This window comes from Phyllostomus hastatus, unplaced genomic scaffold, assembly GCF_019186645.2.
Source record: "Phyllostomus hastatus isolate PE091 unplaced genomic scaffold, TTU_PhHast_1.1 phas_contig_29, whole genome shotgun sequence".
Lineage (NCBI taxonomy): Eukaryota > Metazoa > Chordata > Mammalia > Chiroptera > Phyllostomidae > Phyllostomus > Phyllostomus hastatus.
In genome coordinates, this window is record NW_025333835.1 from 21,753,185 (window position 1) to 21,773,375 (window position 20,191).

The following is a 20,191-nucleotide window of genomic DNA, read 5'->3' on the forward strand; positions in this document are numbered from 1 at the left end:
CACCGAACTGTGCACTGCCAGCACTGGCTGTGGTAAGCATTGCCATCAAACACAATGGCAGAAGCTAAGAGTTACCACAATCTCTCTGAAGAAGTTTTAAAAAGTGCCACCAAGGAGCCTATATGATGGAAGTGGACAACAGTTGCAATAATTATGTATGTATACATAACAAAGCTGAAAATTAATAAGCACTATAAAGAGTATAAAGCAGTGCAGGGGAATAGAGAGTTCTGAAGGCAGTGTCCCTTTATATAAAACTCAGAAAAGAGATTTCTGTGCAAGTGGCATTTGAGCAGATATGCATAAGCAGAGAAGAAAGGATATAAGTATTTGGTAGAAGAGTATTTCTGACCCAGGGAAGAAAAAATAAAAATCATCAAGTGATAGCATGTTTTGTGTAATTAAAAAAGTAAGCAGGTTAGTGTGGCTAAAACTGTGTGAACAAGGGAAATAATGGTAGAAAACAATATTGGAAAGAAAATTAGAGAAAATGTGTAATCTTGTTGATAAAAAATTAGGGGAAATGTGTAATACAGCACTGCTAAGAATCACAATCCTGAAAAAGTATCCAAGGAACTGTGGGGATTCATTTATATATTACAAGGTACTAAGTACTTTGTTAGACCAAAACAAATTGCAATGGAAAGCTTTTTTCTGTCACAGAGGAGTTTGCAATGTAATTATAAGGACCAGTCACAAGACATAAAAAAAGATAACTAAGTGTACAATATAAGGAAATCAGTTTGTCATGATATTAGGTAATCATCAGAAGATGAATACTAAAAATTCAAATGAGAGAAAAGATCCACGACAAGATGTAAGGTATTTTTTTATTCACAGATGAATTTGATTTGAAAATGGAAGGGTCATTTAGAATTAGATACCAGAGATTCTAGACAAAAGAAATATCACAAGTACAAATGAAGAAAATTCATAGCACACAATGAAGAGGGGTAAAATTCTATTGTTTGAGGAAATACATCCATATAGCAGTTTACAAGTTAGGTGGGGAGGATCATGCTTATTGAAATATTTTTAGAATGGCTTATTTGGGTTGTGTGTTGAAGACACTGTTGGATTAGGAAGAAAAGCTACTCCATGATCTACATAGGAAGCTGTGGATAGAAAATTGAAGACCTAACAGGTGTTGTGTAGAGCTGTGGAAGTGATGGTTAAGGATCTTTTTATTAATAACCTCAATCTTCAGTTTAATGTGAATTCTTCTCAAAAATACTGCACAGAGGTGCTGCATTCCTTAAGAACCTCTAGAAGACTCCCATCAACTTTCTCAGTCTACACTGCTGAAGGGAATCACTTTCAAGGACTGCCTTAGAAGTTACTTCAACTTTACACCTGTCCACATGTCTGCCAGCCACTGTATGTGGACAACAATGACTTCCTGTTCTCGCCCACCTTCCATTTCTTGTATGAATAATTTTACTGGGAAATTCTAACCCAAAACTATAAGGAGGGAGGATTTTCGGGATGTGCAGTTCAAGGGGACTCCTGTAAAGGCAGAGCTGACCGTGGAGGGAAGTGGCACTAATGATCAGTGGAAATAGACAACCCAGAAGAGAAAGATCAGAAGACTAAATTGGAGTCTGGACTTTTCATCCATCTTCACACACAGCAGATCAACTCTAATATTGTTCTTTTATATATCAATTTTGAACAGATTACACTACTAAAATAAAAAAAATTAAATCCTGAAATGCTACTCTTTTGGATCCAAGTACATTCTGTCAAATACATGAAGACAACTATTTTCACGCACCACAGGCACCTGTAGTTTTGTCTACCTTCTCTTCACATGAAATGATGATAAAACATTGACTCTTCCTGTTATTCTCACCTGTCTCTGCTTGTCATTTTCTATGTTTTTAAAATGTGATGTACGAAATTGAATGTAGGTCTTATAATGAAATACAGGGGGGCTATTATTTTGTTGTTACCTATATATCTATACAGCTAAAATTTAAATGTTTTAGAATTAGTTTCATGCTTCCGTGCAATATTGAACTTTCAATAAAATTTTTTCAGCAGTTTGTGTATGAACCACTGCCTATCTGGGGATCCTTCCCTGGATAGATTTTGGGATCATTTACACAAAAATGAATAGCTGAAATGAAATAAACAAATGAAATTTCCAAAGGAAAGCTAACAAATAATGTAAACAGCAAACACATAGATACAAGAAGTTAGGGTCTAGACTTTGAGGGTCAAGTTCATAACTAAAAATCTTAGCAAGAAAATTAGAGCAAAAATAAATTTACTTGTGGAATAAACAAATAACACATAATTAGAAAAAATTAAAAAGTTAATTCAGTCCTGGAGGTAATAGGAAAACTGCGATGATTTGCTATTAAAGCAGTTCACAAGAAAAAAAAATCCCAGCATAATAGGTTCACTTTCAAATCACCGATTGGATAGATTCGATTATGAGGAAGACATACACATGGTCAAACAAGGACTAGAAACAAAGACAACTGATCAGTAAATTTTCTTCACCCATGAACATGTAGAGAATACTGGAGTTGTATGCTTCTAAAAGAATTTGAAATCATTTAAATTTCAACAGATATGACATAATACATAATTCACTTATTGTTTCAAAAATAAGTTAAAATCACATTGTTTAGAAGGTTGAGCATCTTAGCCAGAACCCTTCTTTGCTTCTGTTTTAAATACATTTTACTATAAGGTAAACATTTTAAAGTGCTTAAAGAAAAAATACTATTATTATTGTGAGACAAATTGCAAAACAGTCTAAGCAGCTGCAAGAAAAACATTTTTATTACTAAATTAACAATTTCAAACTAGACCAGAAGGGACCATTATCCTTGTGGGTATGGAGACATAGGGTTCTTTGGCTTAGCTAAGCCAGCAGCAACTAATTGTAATGAAATGTGCATAATTAAATGACTGCCATTCGACTTTGATATTTTAGTTGATGAAGTATGTTCACTGATTTCATGTGGTTGACACAATTTCAGTAGTAGTACTGTGCCCTGTCATGAGATATTTTGAAAGAAGAATTTGACAGTAGAACTACAAAGCATGTATGTCCTTCTTTGTATTTCTATATTTTCATTTAATTGACTAATCTGATTAAATGATTACAGAAAATAATTAAAATAACATTGAAATTCTAAGAAAAACAGTTGGAAGACTTTTAAATGTCTGAATGTCATTAGTGGTTTGAAAAGGCGTTTAATCTCAAAACAAGTGCTTTATAATAAACAACAACTATAAAGCTTAATAAGCTATCATATAAATTCTTCCCTTGAGTTGGAAAGGGAAAGTTATATACTTTATAATATGTCAATATATAATTTAATCAAATCATTAATAATGTTAATAACAGTAACAATATAAAAAATGGCTAGCATTTTATATAGTGCTTGCTACATGCCAGGGATGGTATTGTGTTTTTAAAGTGAATATTTCTATTGTATAAAAAATTATGGGTATAAAATTGTTATAAATGATAATTTTTTCTAGAACAAAGATACTGCAAAAAGAAATTCACTCCTTAAAGTTTATCTATTTAAAGTGTAAAATTCAAAGGATTTTTAGTCTCTATAAAGGTATTAAAATACCTATATATATTTATATATATAAATGTATGTATTTACATATACTGTGTCCTCTCAAGGTAAAAAGGGAGAGGAAAAGAAAAATTTTTATGGCACAGACTGCTAACTCTTCAATACAAAAAAAAAGTGTAGCTGTGGAATTTGGAGGCATAAAGATAGATATGCTAGAGGCACTTAGTAAAAATTATTTTCTTTTAATTTAAATAATTTTATTGTCGTTCTATTACAGTTGTCTATATTTTCTCCCCATGCTTCACCCCCACCCCTTCCAAACTCACCTCCCTCCCTTGTTTCCACCCTCCCCTGCTTCCATCCTCCCCCTTGGTTTTGCCCATGTGTACTTTACAGTTCCTGAAAACCCTTCTCCCCACTGTCCCCTCCCCCCTCCTCTCTGGTTATTGTTAAATTGTTCTTAATTTCAATGACTCTGGTTATACTTTGTTGGCTTTTTTCTTTTGTTGATTATATTCCAGTTAAAGGTGAGATCATATGGTATTTGTCCCTTACTACCTGGCTTATTTCACTTAGCATAATGCTCTCCAGTTCCATCCATGCTGTGGCAAACGGTAGAAGCTCCTTCTTTCTCTCTGCTATGTAGGATTCCATTGTCTAAATGTACCATAGTTTTTTGATCCACTCATTTCTTTTAAACAACTTTTAAAATCCCCAAAAGTCAGTATCTGTATCTATATGGCCTATAAAAGATAAATTAAGTGATAATAATATTCATTATGTAATGACTTACATTGTTCCATAATAAAAACATGCCAAGCATACAAAATTTATATTATATTAAGCTTTAAAAAGATGTCCAGTGCAATAACAGTAACTATTTTAACCTCTGATAATACAGCTATGTCTCTATCATTCAAACTATGAAATTTCCTTACCATTGTGTAGCTGTGAGCCACCTTCATTAGTTCAATGCACCCTTGAGCATCTGCAAATGCTCGGATTCCTAAACAGTTGGACGGATGCAGAAGCTTCATGAGGAAGTGGCAGCACACTTCTACTACCTGGGGAAGCTGGAGCAGACACGCGGCAGCAAGGAGGTTTTCAATGGTGTCTTCTTTTAATTCCAAGCAACCTAAACATTAAGTGAAGAGGACTGTTAAACTCTGTTTACAATATGAAGTAGCATGTACTATTGCACTACTCAATCTGCTAGAAATAATTTGAACCTAGATTGATAATCAAGATAAATAGAACTCCATGAAGATTAGTAATTGTTTGAAGCATCTTGCTTTTTCAATTGAAGTTAACTTAAAATATAATATGAGTTTCAGATGTACAACGCAGTTATTCAATATTTGTATTCCTAAGGAAGGGATCCCCAGGATAAGTGCAGTAGCCATCTGTCACCATATGAAGTTATTATGATATTCCTTATGTTGTACGTTGAACTCCAGTGACTTATATCTGGAAGTTTGTACCTTTTTTTCACCTTCACATTTTTACCCCTTTCCCACTCTGGCAACCCTCAGTTTGCTCTGTGCCTGGTGACCCTTCAGGCCGAGTAGGTTCACACAGGATTCCTGCAGACGGAAGAACATGGGCGGAGCTGTCTGGATGCCTGACATGCTTTTGTTCACAGGTAGGTACAAACTGGTTAATTTGTTTAACTGATTAATCATTGCAGAGAATTACTTTTTTCGTTCTTGTTAATGGATAATATAGAGTGATGATAATGGACATGAGGTCTATTCAGAGTAAAATTATTTCATTTATATTATTTAGTAATTAAACCTTGTTGAATATAAAATTATAGCTCATTATTTATTGAAATTGTTCTTTTCTTCCACCTTTGCTTCCTCAATTTCCCTTTAAAGACTATTTCTAATATGTATATATTGAGTTATATCATTTGTTCCTCAGTGTCTATAGTATTTTTGTATCTTCCATTCACTATTTCTATCTCTAGGATATTCATATTTTGTTTAAACCTGACATCTTAAACTTTACTTTTATTTTTAATTCGAGAAGTTCTCTCCATAATAATTACTTGTACTAAAAGGTTTATATGAAAATAATATGAAAATAATGTGAAATATGTGAAATAATGTGAAATAATATGAAAATATTATAAACCTTTAAATTCAGGAATATTATTTTTTGGTATAGAAATATACTGTTTAATTCTCCTTAACAAAGACTTAAATGACTTTTAATTATAAATGTTCTATACAGGAGAATTATTCATTTCACAGAATTTTAAATTAATTCATAAAATTCAGTTTATATTTAAAGACTGAGTTTTAAAAATGTTTTTATTACTGATTTATTTATACTTTTTTGCTTTTATATAACATTTTCACATTTAATTAAAACAAAATTGCACTATAATTAAAACAAAATAAGTATCTACGATCTCAGCTTAATAGAAAATTCTGAGAATTTTAGGCACTTTTCTGAGAAAATTATGTTTTATTCAACTTTTTGGATCTTCTAAATTTGAGATTTGAATTATCCAAATTAGTTTTATTGATATACCTTTTTTCTTTTATTTTTATTTCTTTTTATAATTTTTTCTTGCTGTTCAAATACAGTTGTCTCCATTTTCCCACCACCATTACCATTTCTTTTTGTTTTGCCTCAGAAGACCCACATTGCAGCTTCAAACATTTAAGATCGTGATTAGGCCTTACATAAAAGGGATATTTTATTTCATCTGTGAACTTGGAAGACATACTAAAATTGAAACTCAACTGTAAATCTATAAGGAAATAAAATAATTCTGAATATCCTCATTATTAATATGCTGTCATCTAATTAAAATTTAAAGTGTACTCTTGGAATTTTTTTTTATTTTATTTTATTTTTAAAATGTTTTTTAAAAAAACATTTTATTTATTTTTGGACAGAGGAGAAGAGAGAGAGAAAGAGAGGGTGTGGTTGCCTCTCATGCACCCCTTACTGGGGACCTGGCTTACGACCCAGGCATTTGCCCAGACTGGGAATTGAACCCTTTGGTTCACAGGCAGATGTTCAATCCACTGAGTCACTCCAACCAAGGCATGAAATTTATTTTTAAATTTTATGACACTACTATAATTTCTTCTTAGATTTCACCCTTGTTCATCATGAACTTTTCTATGGCATGTTAGGGAAAATGTCTACTTTCAAAAATTTATCTTCCAAGGACAAAACATTTATTAAGAAATACCTTATAAAAGGAATGCCTTTATTTTTTCCACATCAAACTTTCTATTTTGAATTCCTTTATTTTATCCTGCAGTAAACTGCAAGAATAGTGCAGTAAACACCCATAGCAACATTTACCTCATTTCACCAAGTATTAACCTTTTGCCACATGCGTGTGTTTGTGTTTATAGTTACTGAATAATGTACGTGTGCATTTATTCTATAGTTGCTGAATAATTTGTGTGTGTATTTATGCCATAGTTGCTGAATAATGTACCTGTATATTATGCTACAGTTCCTGAATAATTTGTGTGTGTATTTACGCTATAGTTGCTGACTAGTTTGGTAGTTATTTTCAGCCATCATATTTCACTCCTAAATACTTCAGCAGGTATCTCTAAGAGCAAGGGCTTCTCTTACAGAGCTGCAACATAGTTACACACTCATGACTCTGATACATTATGACTGCTGTAATGCCAATTCTCCCCAAAATCCAGAATATGCTTTGTGGATTTTATATTTGAATTCAGGATCTAATCAAATTCACACATTACATTTACTTGTTATGTCCCTATAATGTCTTTTAATCAAGAAGATGTTGCCATTCATCACATTAATATTGGGGAAGAGTCCAGACTAGTTTTTTTGTTTGTTTGTATGTTTTTTATAGAATTCTTCAATTTGAATTGGTTCTATTACTTCCTCATGATTATATTTAGTTGAAATGTTTTTGGAGGGACAACAAGGAGGTGACATGATAGGATTCCCTTTCTCAGGGTATCATGGAGGGAGGCTCAGAGGGTCATCGAGTCCTACAGTTGATGGAGTTAAGTTTGGTGGTATCTTGTTTGAGATAACGTAGGCTAGAGTGCTTCATTTTGAAGGCACTTTTTCCTTTATAACTAGTAAGTGATTATTGGGTGAGGGGTAACTTTGCTTTCAAACATGACAATTCCCCTGTAGTTTAACATGTTTATTAGGTGGAGAATATTATGTTTCATTTATGAGTTTCACTGAACAAATAAAACAGCAAAGGAAACTGAAATGTGCTTCCAAGGGTAGCAAGGGATTTGATGAAGAGAAAAACCAGGTAAAGTGAAAACAGTAAGTTGGAAGGAAAAGCAAAAGGGAACACAAATAAACTACTTTTCATTATATATTCATCTCTAATAAAATTAGCTACTTAAAGTTTAGTTTTGGTATAAAAGAGGGACATTGTTGATAGTATCAGTTAGAAATAGCTAAACTTCTAAAAATTTAATAAATGCACAAGGACTCTATCATTTAGATATTATCAACTAGTAGGAAACAGAGTATCATTGGAAAATTCAGCAGAGGAGACGTTTGCTTCTGCAATAATATAAATGATAATGAAATTCTTGTGGTGTTCATATTTCACATTATCAATAACATTATTATTCAGTAATAAAATAATTCAATGTCCAATAAAATCATTATATCAAGTTAAAGGATCAATGCCAGGTCAAATAATTTTAAAACTAATTATATCAGTACCATTATTCATATATGTATATATCAACAATTCTACCAGTTACAGAAATCTATATTTTGTGTCAGTTTTAGATGATTTATGAAAAGCATACCTTTATTTATAAAAATAAAAAATAACAAAGAACATAATATAAATACACAAAACATGCTACTTATTATTGATTATGTGTATACCAACAACACATGTATTCAAAATATTATCATGATTTAACATCTTCAGAGAAATTTCACCTAATATTGTTAGTAAGGTTATCAAGAAGATGTTTGCATGATTCTTAGCACAGATCTCGTGAAAATCAGATGAAACCTGTAAATGTAGATGGTACAGCCTTTATAGATTCCATTTAACTCTGATTTTAGGACATTGGGAAAGTGACTTTCATTAATTTAATTACCTAATTGTTCTTACTAGCACTTGAACAGAAAGGAATTAACACAGTAGGCCTGAACTGCTGTCTTTGAATAGGCAGCCCTGCTGCAAGATTGGCTCTTGACTCTTGTATGGGATTTCAGGAGGGTTCTTACCATTAATTAATGTGAATGGCTCACTGTACCTAACTGTATAAGCAGAATGGTTAATGCTGAATACCTGCTTTCCTTCTGGGAATCTGTAATTCTGGTATATGCTAAGTAGAGGCTGCTTATGTTATCAACCCTCCACAAAAAAGATATCCTAGGCATTCAGTCTCTAAGAAATTTTCCTGGTTGGCAACAATTCACATGTTTTGTCACAACTAATGGCAGAGGAAATTGTGTCTTGTATGACTTCAGTGGAAAGAGACTCTAGGAAGCTTGCACCAGGTTTCTCTTGGAATTTTCCCTGTGCATTACTTCCCTTTCTGATTGTGCTCTGTATCATCATTTTGCCTTAAAAAAAGCACAGCAAAACAAAACAAAACAAAAAACATAGGCATTCATGTGGCTGTAGGTTGAATCCCGTGAGCTATCCCAGTGAGTCACTGAGCCTGGAGGACTAGGTCTTGAGATGCCCCAGAAGATCATATTAATCAGTATTTTACGCTCATGGGATGGAAGATGCAATATTGTTAAAATTTCAATTCACCCCAAATTAAGCTATAGATTTATTATAATCATATTTAAAATCCCAGCAGATTTAATTGTAGAAATTGCAAAACTGATTTTAAAATTCATATGTAAGTGAAATGAACCTAGAATAACCAAAACTGCTTTGAAAGAACAAAGTGTGAGTAATAACATGGCCAGATTTTAAGACTTATTACAAAACTATAGTACTTAAAATTGATTGATATTAGTCTTAACCTAGAGAAATAGAGCAATGAAAACAAATGGACTCAAGAAGTAGAATCATTTATATAAATAATGAGTGTTTGCAAAAGCATGAAGGGAATTCAATTTGAGAAATAATCATTGAACAAATTCTTCTGGTACAGTCAGATATCCATGTACAGAACTTTGTTTTAATTCATACCCCATACAATATATAAAACTTACTTAAAATGGACCCTCATCCTAAATATGAACCAAAAATTGTAATTCTTCCATAAGGACATATTTCAGAAAATCTTTGTGGCCTTACATTAATCAAGTATTTTTAGATACAATATGGAACATGTAATTCCCAAGGAAAAATTAATTTAAGCTTCATTAAAAAACTTCAAATTACAGTATTAAAGGAACAAAAAAGATAACTAAAAATGGAAAATGTCTGAAAAATCATATATCTGATGGAGTACTTTGTCCAAAATACACTCATACAAAAAAACTCTCAATAATAAAACAATAAAAATGGGCAGGTGATTTAAACAGACATTTTGCAAAGTGAGATATATGGATGGAAAATGTTCAACATCATTAGTGCTAAGAGAAGGCAAGTTAAAAGCCCACATATCACCACACATTAGAACTAATGGCGAAAATGCGAAATGGTACAATTATTTTGGAAAATAGTTTTCCAGTTTTACCACTCAAATGACTTAGACATTCCACTCCTAAATATTCACCCAAGAGAAATAAAAGAATATATTTACACAAAGCCTTGTACGTGAATGTTTATAGCCAGATTTATTTTGTACTGACCAAATACTGAAAGCTGCCCAAATGTTCGTAAATAAATGAATGGACAAACCAATTATAGCGTATATATTTAATAACAAAGAAAGAAGAATTGATACATGTATCATCATAATGGATTATTCTGAGTGTGAAAGAATTGTGCTGAAGTGCCTGAGTGTGGAGCAGAGGTGAGGAGAGGCGACGTGATGGATCTTAGACGGGCATGGAAAATATCCGGGGGAATGGGCACATTCATCATCCTGATGTGACGATGGTTTTATGGATGCAAAGATATCAAAATATCAAGTTGTATATCTGTACAGTTTATTGTGCATCCATTATTAAACAATAAATATTTTAAAGAGAGTGCTCAAACATTAACAGAGATAATTTGCATTGAGTAACACCTATAAATATTACCTGAGGCTTTAATTAAAATGTTATTTATAACATCATAAAGATAGGACATACTTTAAGAAAATGTGAGATATGGGTTAATTTTTGTTCTTAAAGTTCATAATATACAGAACATATTGCAGTCATGGCAACTACACATATGCTACTATCGTGACCATTATATTTTAAAAATAATCTTGTATGTGTAAACCTAATATATAAAATGCATGTGTGTGTGTTCATTTATATCTTTATGTTCTCAGGTTAATACCAGAAAAGTGATTCAGAGATATTATGTCAGTGTGAGAAGCTATAGGATATGTAAGATATTTGTTTGGAGAAACAAATAATTATTCAGTCTAAATTTAAATACTCAGTCTTCGTGTACTTCATAACAATTTAGATAATATTTTAACAGAGCATCTCTTTATCTTTTACTGTAAAAAAAGAAAAACTTTAAATTTTTCATAGTTTACCATAGACTAATTTTTAAAAATTACTTATTGGTAACTTCAGGTGTAAATTTTAAAGAAGGAAGCATTATTTGTTTCAAAGAGTTTCAAATTTTTTTTTCAGCTTGGAATATATCCAATGAAAGGATGCATTTGTAAAAGCCAGAAGGCACAAATCGAATATTGGCGAGTGTTGAGCTTGAATGAACACAATTTGAGCTACCTCATGCAAGATATATTTCCTTATAGCTATAACCTGGCCATTTCTCTGACAGACTTAGATGGAAAAAGGCAAAAATAAGCCAGGTATTTGGCTTAAAAGAGAAACCCCCCAAAAAGACATGAATGCTGTTAATGGAAAATAAAGAAATTCTTTACTTTGATTCAAAGTTAACTTCCAAGGCATAATGTTCTCAAATGGTTTTAGGTGCCATACAAAATTGGCTTAAAAATACCTTACGTGTAGGTGAAATTTTTGACTTAGGGAACCTGGGAATGGGGTAACATAAACCCCTGAGAAACTTTTCTCAAATAAAAAGGAACTATCTATTCTCTCTCTTGATAAATCAAGAGGTATATTGTCTCCAGAAATGACTCATCGAAAGACTCAGCACAAGGTCAGGAAACAGTCACCTCCACAGGTGACTCCACTGTTTCCCTCCTGGTGGCCCCGTGCCAACTTCAGATTCAGATAGCAAAACATGCAGCAGAAGAGAAACTACTGCTTCACGTATATTTATTTTGCATCTGTGAAGAAATCTTTGCAAAAAGTTTCCCTAAAGTCTTTTTCTCTATGTTTCCTTGGGAAAAAAAATGCATCATGCTGAGCTCAATCATTATCATGGGCTAAAACTCCAAAGATTGGCTTAAACTCTCCATAAATTAGAATGATAAAATTAGAGTAACCCTCCCTTCAGTCAACTGGGAGAATAAGAGGTAATGACTTTTGTGTAGGGTACCTCCCATGTGTGCTACAGTTATCCAGTCTCACTTTAAGTAAGTGCTGAAGCAACTGAGTGTTCAAAACCTGTAGCAGTAGACTTACACTCTGATGTTCTGCATAATAATATAGTTGGATTTATACTGTATTAGAATGAAAACATGTAAAGTAGAACAGAGAGGAAAAGAAACATTATAAAATACTATAAATCCATGCTATTCAATTTTTAGTAGGCAAGTGGTACCACATTAACAATTCTGATATATAACCATATTTCATTTATAAATTTAGTTATATGAAAAAAGAATGCATTTTATTAGATAGGTGCAAAAACTGCCTATAAAGCCCATAAAGTTAAATATGCTTTCTTTTGTTCTATCATCTTATTTATCTATGTATCTATATATCTATGTATCTATGTATCTACTTATCTATCATCATCATCATCTATCATCTATTTATCTATTTATGACCTATCTTTTTTTAATCATTTTTTTACCTTTTTTTAAGATTTTATTTATTTATTTTTAGGGAGGGAAGTGAGAGGGAGGGAGGGAGAGAGAGAGAGACAGAGAGAGAGAAACATCAATGTGTGGTTGCTGGGGGTTATGGCCTGCAACCCAGGAATGTACCCTGGCTGGGAATCAAACCTGGGACACTGTGGTTCCCAGCCCGTGCTCAATCCACTGAGCTACGCTAGCCAGGGTATTTATGACCTATCTTTAATGGAAAGATAAAAAATAATATCATTACACTAGAAATTAAAATAAAATTATTATATTAGTAATTCATAGGGAAATCAAAATAAAAATTTTTCTTTGAATACTTTTAGATTTATAGAAAATTTAAAAAATCATACAGTTTTTTCATACAGCACATACCTGTTTTTCTCAGTTATTAATATTTTACATTGACATGGTACATATGTTAAATTAATGAATGATATTGTTATATTTTTATTAACCAAAGTTCATACTTAACTCACATTCCTTAGATTTTTTTTTGCCTAATATTCTTTTTCTGTTTCAGGATCCCATGCAGGATGTCGCACTGCAGTTACAGTTACACATTACAGTTTTTCAGCTCCCCTTGGTTTTGTCAGTTTCTCGAATTTTCCTTGTTTTTGATGACTGGTGGTTTTGAAGAGTATTGCTTAAGTATTTTGCAGAGTGTCCCTCAACTTGAATTAGTCTAATTACAGTTGATTGTAATTATGGGCTTTCGTTCTCATCGAATCTTATCTAGGGTACACGCTATCGACATGACTTATCACTGTTGATGATGATTTTGATGGCTTAGTGGAAGTAGTATTTGTCAGGTTTCTTTCCTGTAAAATTACTCTTTTACTCCTGCTTTCCAAGCTGCACTCTCTGGAAGCCCTGATGAACAGCTACACTTAAGGAGTGGGAAGTTATGCTCTGTCTCCTTGAGGGCAAATAAATTATGTTAGTGATTTGTAATTCTACATGGCGGATTTGTAAATTCTTTTTTTTATTGTTGTTGTATTACACGTGCCCCAATTTCCCCCCATTGCTCTCCCCTGCCCTGCCCTGCCCACCCTGCACTCCCACAGTCAATCCCCACCCTGTTGTCCACAGGTCATTTGTACTTGCTCTATGAGTGTACACTTCCTCTTCTTTCCTCCGTTTTCCGCCCCCCCTCCTCCTATCTGGACCCTGTCAGTTTCTAGTGTCTATGCCTGTGGTTCTGTTTTGCTTGATTGTTTATAAGCAGTGTGGCAAAGGTTTATATATTCTTTGTCATTTATTTACTACTCAATAATTATTTATATTACTAAATTCATTAAATTTTATAATTGTTTCAGAAAAATACTAGAGAGTTAAAGTAATTTGGATTCGATCATTTTGTTATTTTTAGAAGGCCTCATGTCTTCTTGATAATTACAAAAGAAATGGATTTTAACTGTAATTTAGAGATTTGCTACCATCAAATTATTCCTTATTCCTATATGTGGCACATTACCAGCACCCTGCACGGTTTCATGTTCTCTCCTTCTCTCTCTCACACACACATTTGGAAGAAAATCCTGGATGTCCTCTAAAAATTATTGCAAAGCTGTTTTAAGAAACAAAATGACAAGCTATACCTGGGAAATGTGCTAATCTTAGAGTTTATTAATCAGTAAATAATGTCATACATGCCTTCCAGATACAAGAGAAACACAGTTTATGTTTTATGAGTACTGAATATATCTCAGAGTTCAAGGGCTCACCGCTAAAAAAGTCAGGAAAATACCTAGGAAAGCATCAGTGAAAAAGTAAGTGCAAGAACAAGGGCCATTATTTGGCCATTTCTACCTGCTCACCCCTTCTTTTGTAGGTCCACTGGGTGTCAGTCCAGACCAAAAATGTTAGTAGTTCTCTTTTATTAAAATTGTTTTAAATCTACTATTTTTACAAAGTTTTCATTTGGAAAGAACAAGAAAATGTTTGCTGAGTAAAAATCTTGACACATTTGTGCACAAGTGTCTACATTTCTTAACTTTAACAATAACCTACACACTTTATTTTCAGTACATTAGAATTTATAACTCTTATCCTAATTAAGTATATTTTCAATACAAGTACTAGCTATAGAGATTAAAACAGACTGTCACTCAATAGTCAAAGATATTTTGCCTCTGAAAAAAGTAAAGAAGTAATAAAAATGATCAAGTCATAGTTATATAAATTTTCAAGCATCCACTTTAAATGACATAATTTGGCAAGCTGTACACCTGAACTACCACATACACATTCATTTTCCTATTACAGAATTAAGTACTATAGGATAAAGACCTTTAGGTGTACTCTTAGATTCATGTACTCTTTACATGTACTCTTAGATTCAGCATAGATAATGCCATTTCCTTTAAATTAATGTACCCTGAACCCAATTAAGGTTGATCTTCAGATTTAATATTCTGTTCTTTAGCACACTCAATTATTTGTAATCTGCGTGTCTGAACAACATGATTAGAACTAAAATCAGATGAAAAATACTTCTGCAATGTATTATTATATCTACTTTTGCCATATTAGTGAGAATGTGTGAAGTACATCACATTGTGTCTTATAAATATTCAAATATTCAAAAACATTTGACTCAAGTTTTAGAAAATATTTTTCTCAGATTTTTTACAAAATTTATTTATTTTTTTATTTTAATCTTTGTTCAAGTACAGTTTTCTCCCTTTTACTCCCATTCCAGCCCACCCACCCAACCCTCCCCACTTCCCTCCCATTACCACCCTCCCCCTAGTTTTTGTCCATGTGTCCTTTAAATTTGTTCCCGTGAACCCTTCCCATTCTCCCCTGAAATTCCCTCTTCTCTCCCCTGTGGTCACTGTCAGTCTATACTCTATTTCAGTGACTTTGGTTATATTTTGCTTGTTTCTTTGTTTTGTTTTTTAGGTTCCTGTTAAAGGTGAGATTATATGGTATTTGTCTTTCACTGCCTGGCTTATTTCACTTAGCATAATATTTTTCTCAGATTTTAACCATTGTTAAGGGAAAGATTTATTTTTATTTTACAACAAATGATTATTCTTGTTTCTTTGTTCTAATGACTGAAAAGCTAAAACAAATGGGTAAGTCATTTCTATGAATACGAACAGAATCTTAAGATATTTACTTATGATGCAAAGCATACCATGGGTTCTGTGAATTTGAATTAGAATGCCCTTTGTGGTCTTTTTTATTTGGATTTCAAAGCTTCATACACCTTGGATACTTAGAAACAAAACGAAGAACAAAGTCATAATCTTGTGACTTTTGTAAATCACCTTTTGTAGTCTTCTTCCTTTATGTTCTACTTCAATCAGGAAAACAGAGGGGCGATTGAAAGGGTTAAGTATAAGAGAATACAACTTCTCAGTGGACAAATTTTACACAGTTTAAAGGAGTGTGTTTTTATAAAACTAATTTGAGTTGAAGTCATCAACAGAGTTCCTTCACTTAGTCTGCTTAAATATTTTGTGCACTACCAAGAGTTGTTGTGATGTTGAAAAAATATCAGCAATTTTGATGTATTATTCAGCTCACGTTGGGAGTCCTACCATTTTACCTGTGGCTTGTGGACATCTTATCTACTTCGTCTGTACTCTGGGGCTTCACAGTTTCCAAATTGCTTGGTTTCAGGGTTACGTGGTGAGGGATGTTAACAGAAAAATTTTTGGAGCACTGCCTTGGCTCTCAAAATGTCCTTAACAGGTGATTTCATTCTTTTTCTGCTATCGTTATAGGGCATTTTTAGAGATGCCACTTTCATTTTCGTACTTTAAGCATTCATCTTTTCCTTGAAATCTGTACATCTTACAATCCATGTTCATAATCCATATTTCTTAGCCCCCATGAACTAGGAGTGCAGTGGTTACAGATGGCATTGAGGAATCTTATGTTTAATTCTCCAATATGTAGAAACCCTTTCCCAAAACACTAACCTACCACATCCAGTTATATCATATTATTAATACCTTGTTTTCCTTATTTTATGTATTTTACTTCCTAGCAATTTCATAAACTGCACATTTAAATTAAATAAATATTGAAATGAAGTAAACACCTGAAGTCCTAAATAGTTTCTTTTAATTTAATTAATAAAATGAGTTTGTAAACAAAAATCAATATTATCCTATTGCATGACTATATAATTTTTGCACTAGTCAAATTTAGTCACTACTCAATAATGCTCATTAAACACATGGAAATAATTAGTGGCATATATTTCTAAGTATTACTGACATTTTACAATTCTTCTTACAAGATTGACTTCCACTACTATCCTTTAAAAATTCTTTATCATTGATTACTTTTATTCTGCATTATCCTTTCCTCCCACTACTCTTAAACATGTCCCCAGAGAAAAAGACAAGATGGGGTAGGAAACATACCAGACTGTGTGAATTACATTAAGCTAGAATATTTTGTCTGGCTGAAGAATGTGAGAGGAGTACAATAGTAGCTACAATGTGCCCAAGAAGTAAATTCAAGCACACGGTATAAAGGAGTCAAGGATCAAGGTACTCCTTTAGGGTATCATGAACATGAAATCCTCTCTGGTGGAAATTGGTTTTCCTTGTTGGGTAGCCATAACCATCCTTTATCTGACAGAGACCAAACATTTAAAATTAAGTGCTAAGGGTTCTCATTATAAATTAGCTTTCTCAAGCATGAAAGGGAAGTAAACTCAACAAAGATAACAAACCAGGGAAAGTGGTGATTTACAGAAGTCCAAGAAGGATGTAGGGACCAAAGCTGGTTCGTTTGCTTGTGTTTGTTTGCATAAGGTTGTTTTTTTCTCACATGCTATTTGAAAATAGCATCGACTATTAAATTTTCAGTGGAAAGTATTGGGAATTATTTAGTAATCTAAGGTATGTATTTATTTAGAAACATATAAAGTTGGTACTTCAGTATTCTCAACTGTTCGATAATGCTGAATGCCACCAGACAACTGAACTGTGTGTGAAACTTTTTGAAAATGTTAAGTATTAAATGCATAGTATTTTATGTGTTCTTATTTAAGTAAAAATAACAAAGCAAAATTGTACTTAAAATTCCAATGCTATGAAATTGTGACTATTAAGCTTCAGGATGATTTTAAATAGTGCTACAGTCAATTGGAAATAACTTTTTCTTTAAATAGCACTGTTTACTTTCCTCAGGTTATTCATGATTTGTATAAGGAAAATTAGTTGTAAGACAAATTTAGATTAGATTTAGATTTAGATTGGCAGTTGGTGTTATGTTAATGGAAGGTCATATTTTCACTTAATGCAACAATAACAAAAGTACATATAGGCAATGTTACCTCTTGTATTAATTAGACAGAAAATTGATTAACTTTGGAGCTAATTGAAAGGACAATAAAATGTCATTGAGAAAATGGAATAATGGTTTCATATTAGAGAAATGTTGTTGATCTGTATATTGAAGTGTTTTCATTACCGTATAAGATAGTAAGGTTTGACTAATCATTCAGGGTTTCATACAGACACACTCAGCATTTCTTGTTAACAATAGTGGAAAGGTACTGGTATGATGGAAATATGCTTTATTTTATAAAATAAAAAGTGCATTTTTATTCCAATAAAAGGTTACTTTATTTTATTTTTACTTTCATCTTTACTAAATAATTTCAACATCTTATGAAAATTATTAAATCAATATTTTAATTAATGGGAAGTAATAATATATAAAACCAGCCTTTAAACATTCAATTTGTTAAATAGAGAACAGAATTTTCGCATCTAGTAAAAGCCCTAAGTTTAAAACTAATATTCTGTTAATATGCTTGCATAATTCATGTCACTTGAATTAAGCCAGTAATAAAAACTAAAAAGTAATTTACTTTTAATTACAATAAAAAATTCTGAAGGGAGTTTAGAATATTCAGTCCAGGCTGAATATATTGATGCATACTTTTAATATTAAAGCAGAACTTTAAACATTTCAGCTCCTATTGCATGCATATTTACTTCATTGAGATATCTGGCAGTAAGCAGAGCTATCTTAACTTTCCTTAACATGAACTGAGTCTTTAATTAACTCCACCCAGCTATTTTTTTAAACAAGGAATTTTACATTTCAATGTGATTAAAGAGTCACTTCACATTTGGCTTTTTACCCATATTTAGTTTTCTATTTAGTTTTCTACCCTTATTCTTAATACCACTGCTATGGACAGCTACCTTTATTTAAACCTTGTCCTTGTCAATTCTCTGCAGGACCTGACACTTTGCTAGTATCCCTGCAATCCCATGTCCCATATTTGTTTGAACTCTTTCCTTGCACATCAGTAAACACAGTATATTTTTAAGGATGTCAGGATAGTAAGAAAGTCAGAAGGAAATTGTTATCAGTTCAAAGGCAACATTAAAGTACAATGAACCTCAGAGAATCTTTTCAAATATATTAAATGTCCTCTTTTCTTTTCACAATGTAATCATCAATTTTAGGTTACAGCTGAAATATATAGACAGAAAAATCAATAGTATAGCCTTCTAAATTTGTTTTATACCATTCTCTAATGAGAAAGTATTACACTGTATACATCAAAAGTATGTTTATAGCCCCCCCCAAAAAAACAGTGGATAGCTATTTTAAACCCCAAATTGGAAGGTGCCTTAAAGGCAGACAATATGTATAAACATATATTGTCTTCTAGAGCCATCATAGGGCATGACACGTGGTAGGCAAGTAGTAAACCTTGAGAGGCATTCAGACCATTCACAGGACAAGGATTATTCACCATTAATGTGCTTGAACTGTCAGGCACCATTGCTGCCTGAGGCAAGCAGCATCTGCTTGTGAGGAAGCATGAACCTAGTTGTCAGTGATCCACCGTACAGCAACTGGGGAGTCATTTAAGCTACTCAAACTGTTCTGAGGACAGGATAGTCATAAGCCACCCTGAAGAACTCTGTTGTAACACATATTATATTGGTTTCAGAAAAGTTTGTTTTTTTTCCATAAGATGGCTCCAGTTGAGCTTAGTTATCATCTTTTCATTTGAAACAATTTTGCTAGATTATATTGTGACAACTGCCATATCAGTGTGCATTTTTTAAAAAAATCAAAATTGGTGAATTTTTGTGTAGCCATTTTAATATTGAAGATGGCATGAAACATGCAAAACTTTCAACATATTATGCTGTATCATTTCAATACCTGTCATAATGCCTTTGATTAATAAATCAACAAACAAGTGCTGGTGGAGATGTGGAGAAAAGGGAACCCTAATGCAGTGTTGGTGGGAGTGCAGACTGGTGCAGCCACTGTGGAAAACAGTATGGAATTTCCTCAAAAACTTAAAAATAGAACTGCCTTTTTACTCAGTAATTCCATTGGTAGAAATATATCCTAACAAGCCCCAAACACCAATACACCCCTATACACCCCTATGTTCATATCACTGTTATTTGCTATAGCTAAATGTTGGAAACAGCCTAAACACCCATCAGTAGATGAATGGACTAAAAATAGTGGTACATTTATACCATGGAATACTATGCAGCAGAAAAAAAGAAAGAATTCCTACCTTTTGCTATAGTTGGTACAAGATAAATATTATATGATCTCACTTATAAGAGGAATCTATTAAACAACATTAACTAATGA

The 20,191-nt window shown here is 32.6% G+C and overlaps 1 protein-coding gene across 2 annotated transcripts in view; it reads right to left on the reverse strand.

The window, feature by feature from the left end:
* KLHL1 (kelch like family member 1) overlaps positions 1–20,191 on the reverse strand; it is a 340,886-nt gene that overhangs the window by 172,405 nt on the left and 148,290 nt on the right. For both annotated transcript variants that reach the window (XM_045839157.1, XM_045839156.1), the window contains one exon: positions 4,487–4,683. In XM_045839157.1, coding sequence (XP_045695113.1) covers positions 4,487–4,683 — 197 coding nt within the window. The remainder of the gene's footprint in view (positions 1–4,486; positions 4,684–20,191) is intronic.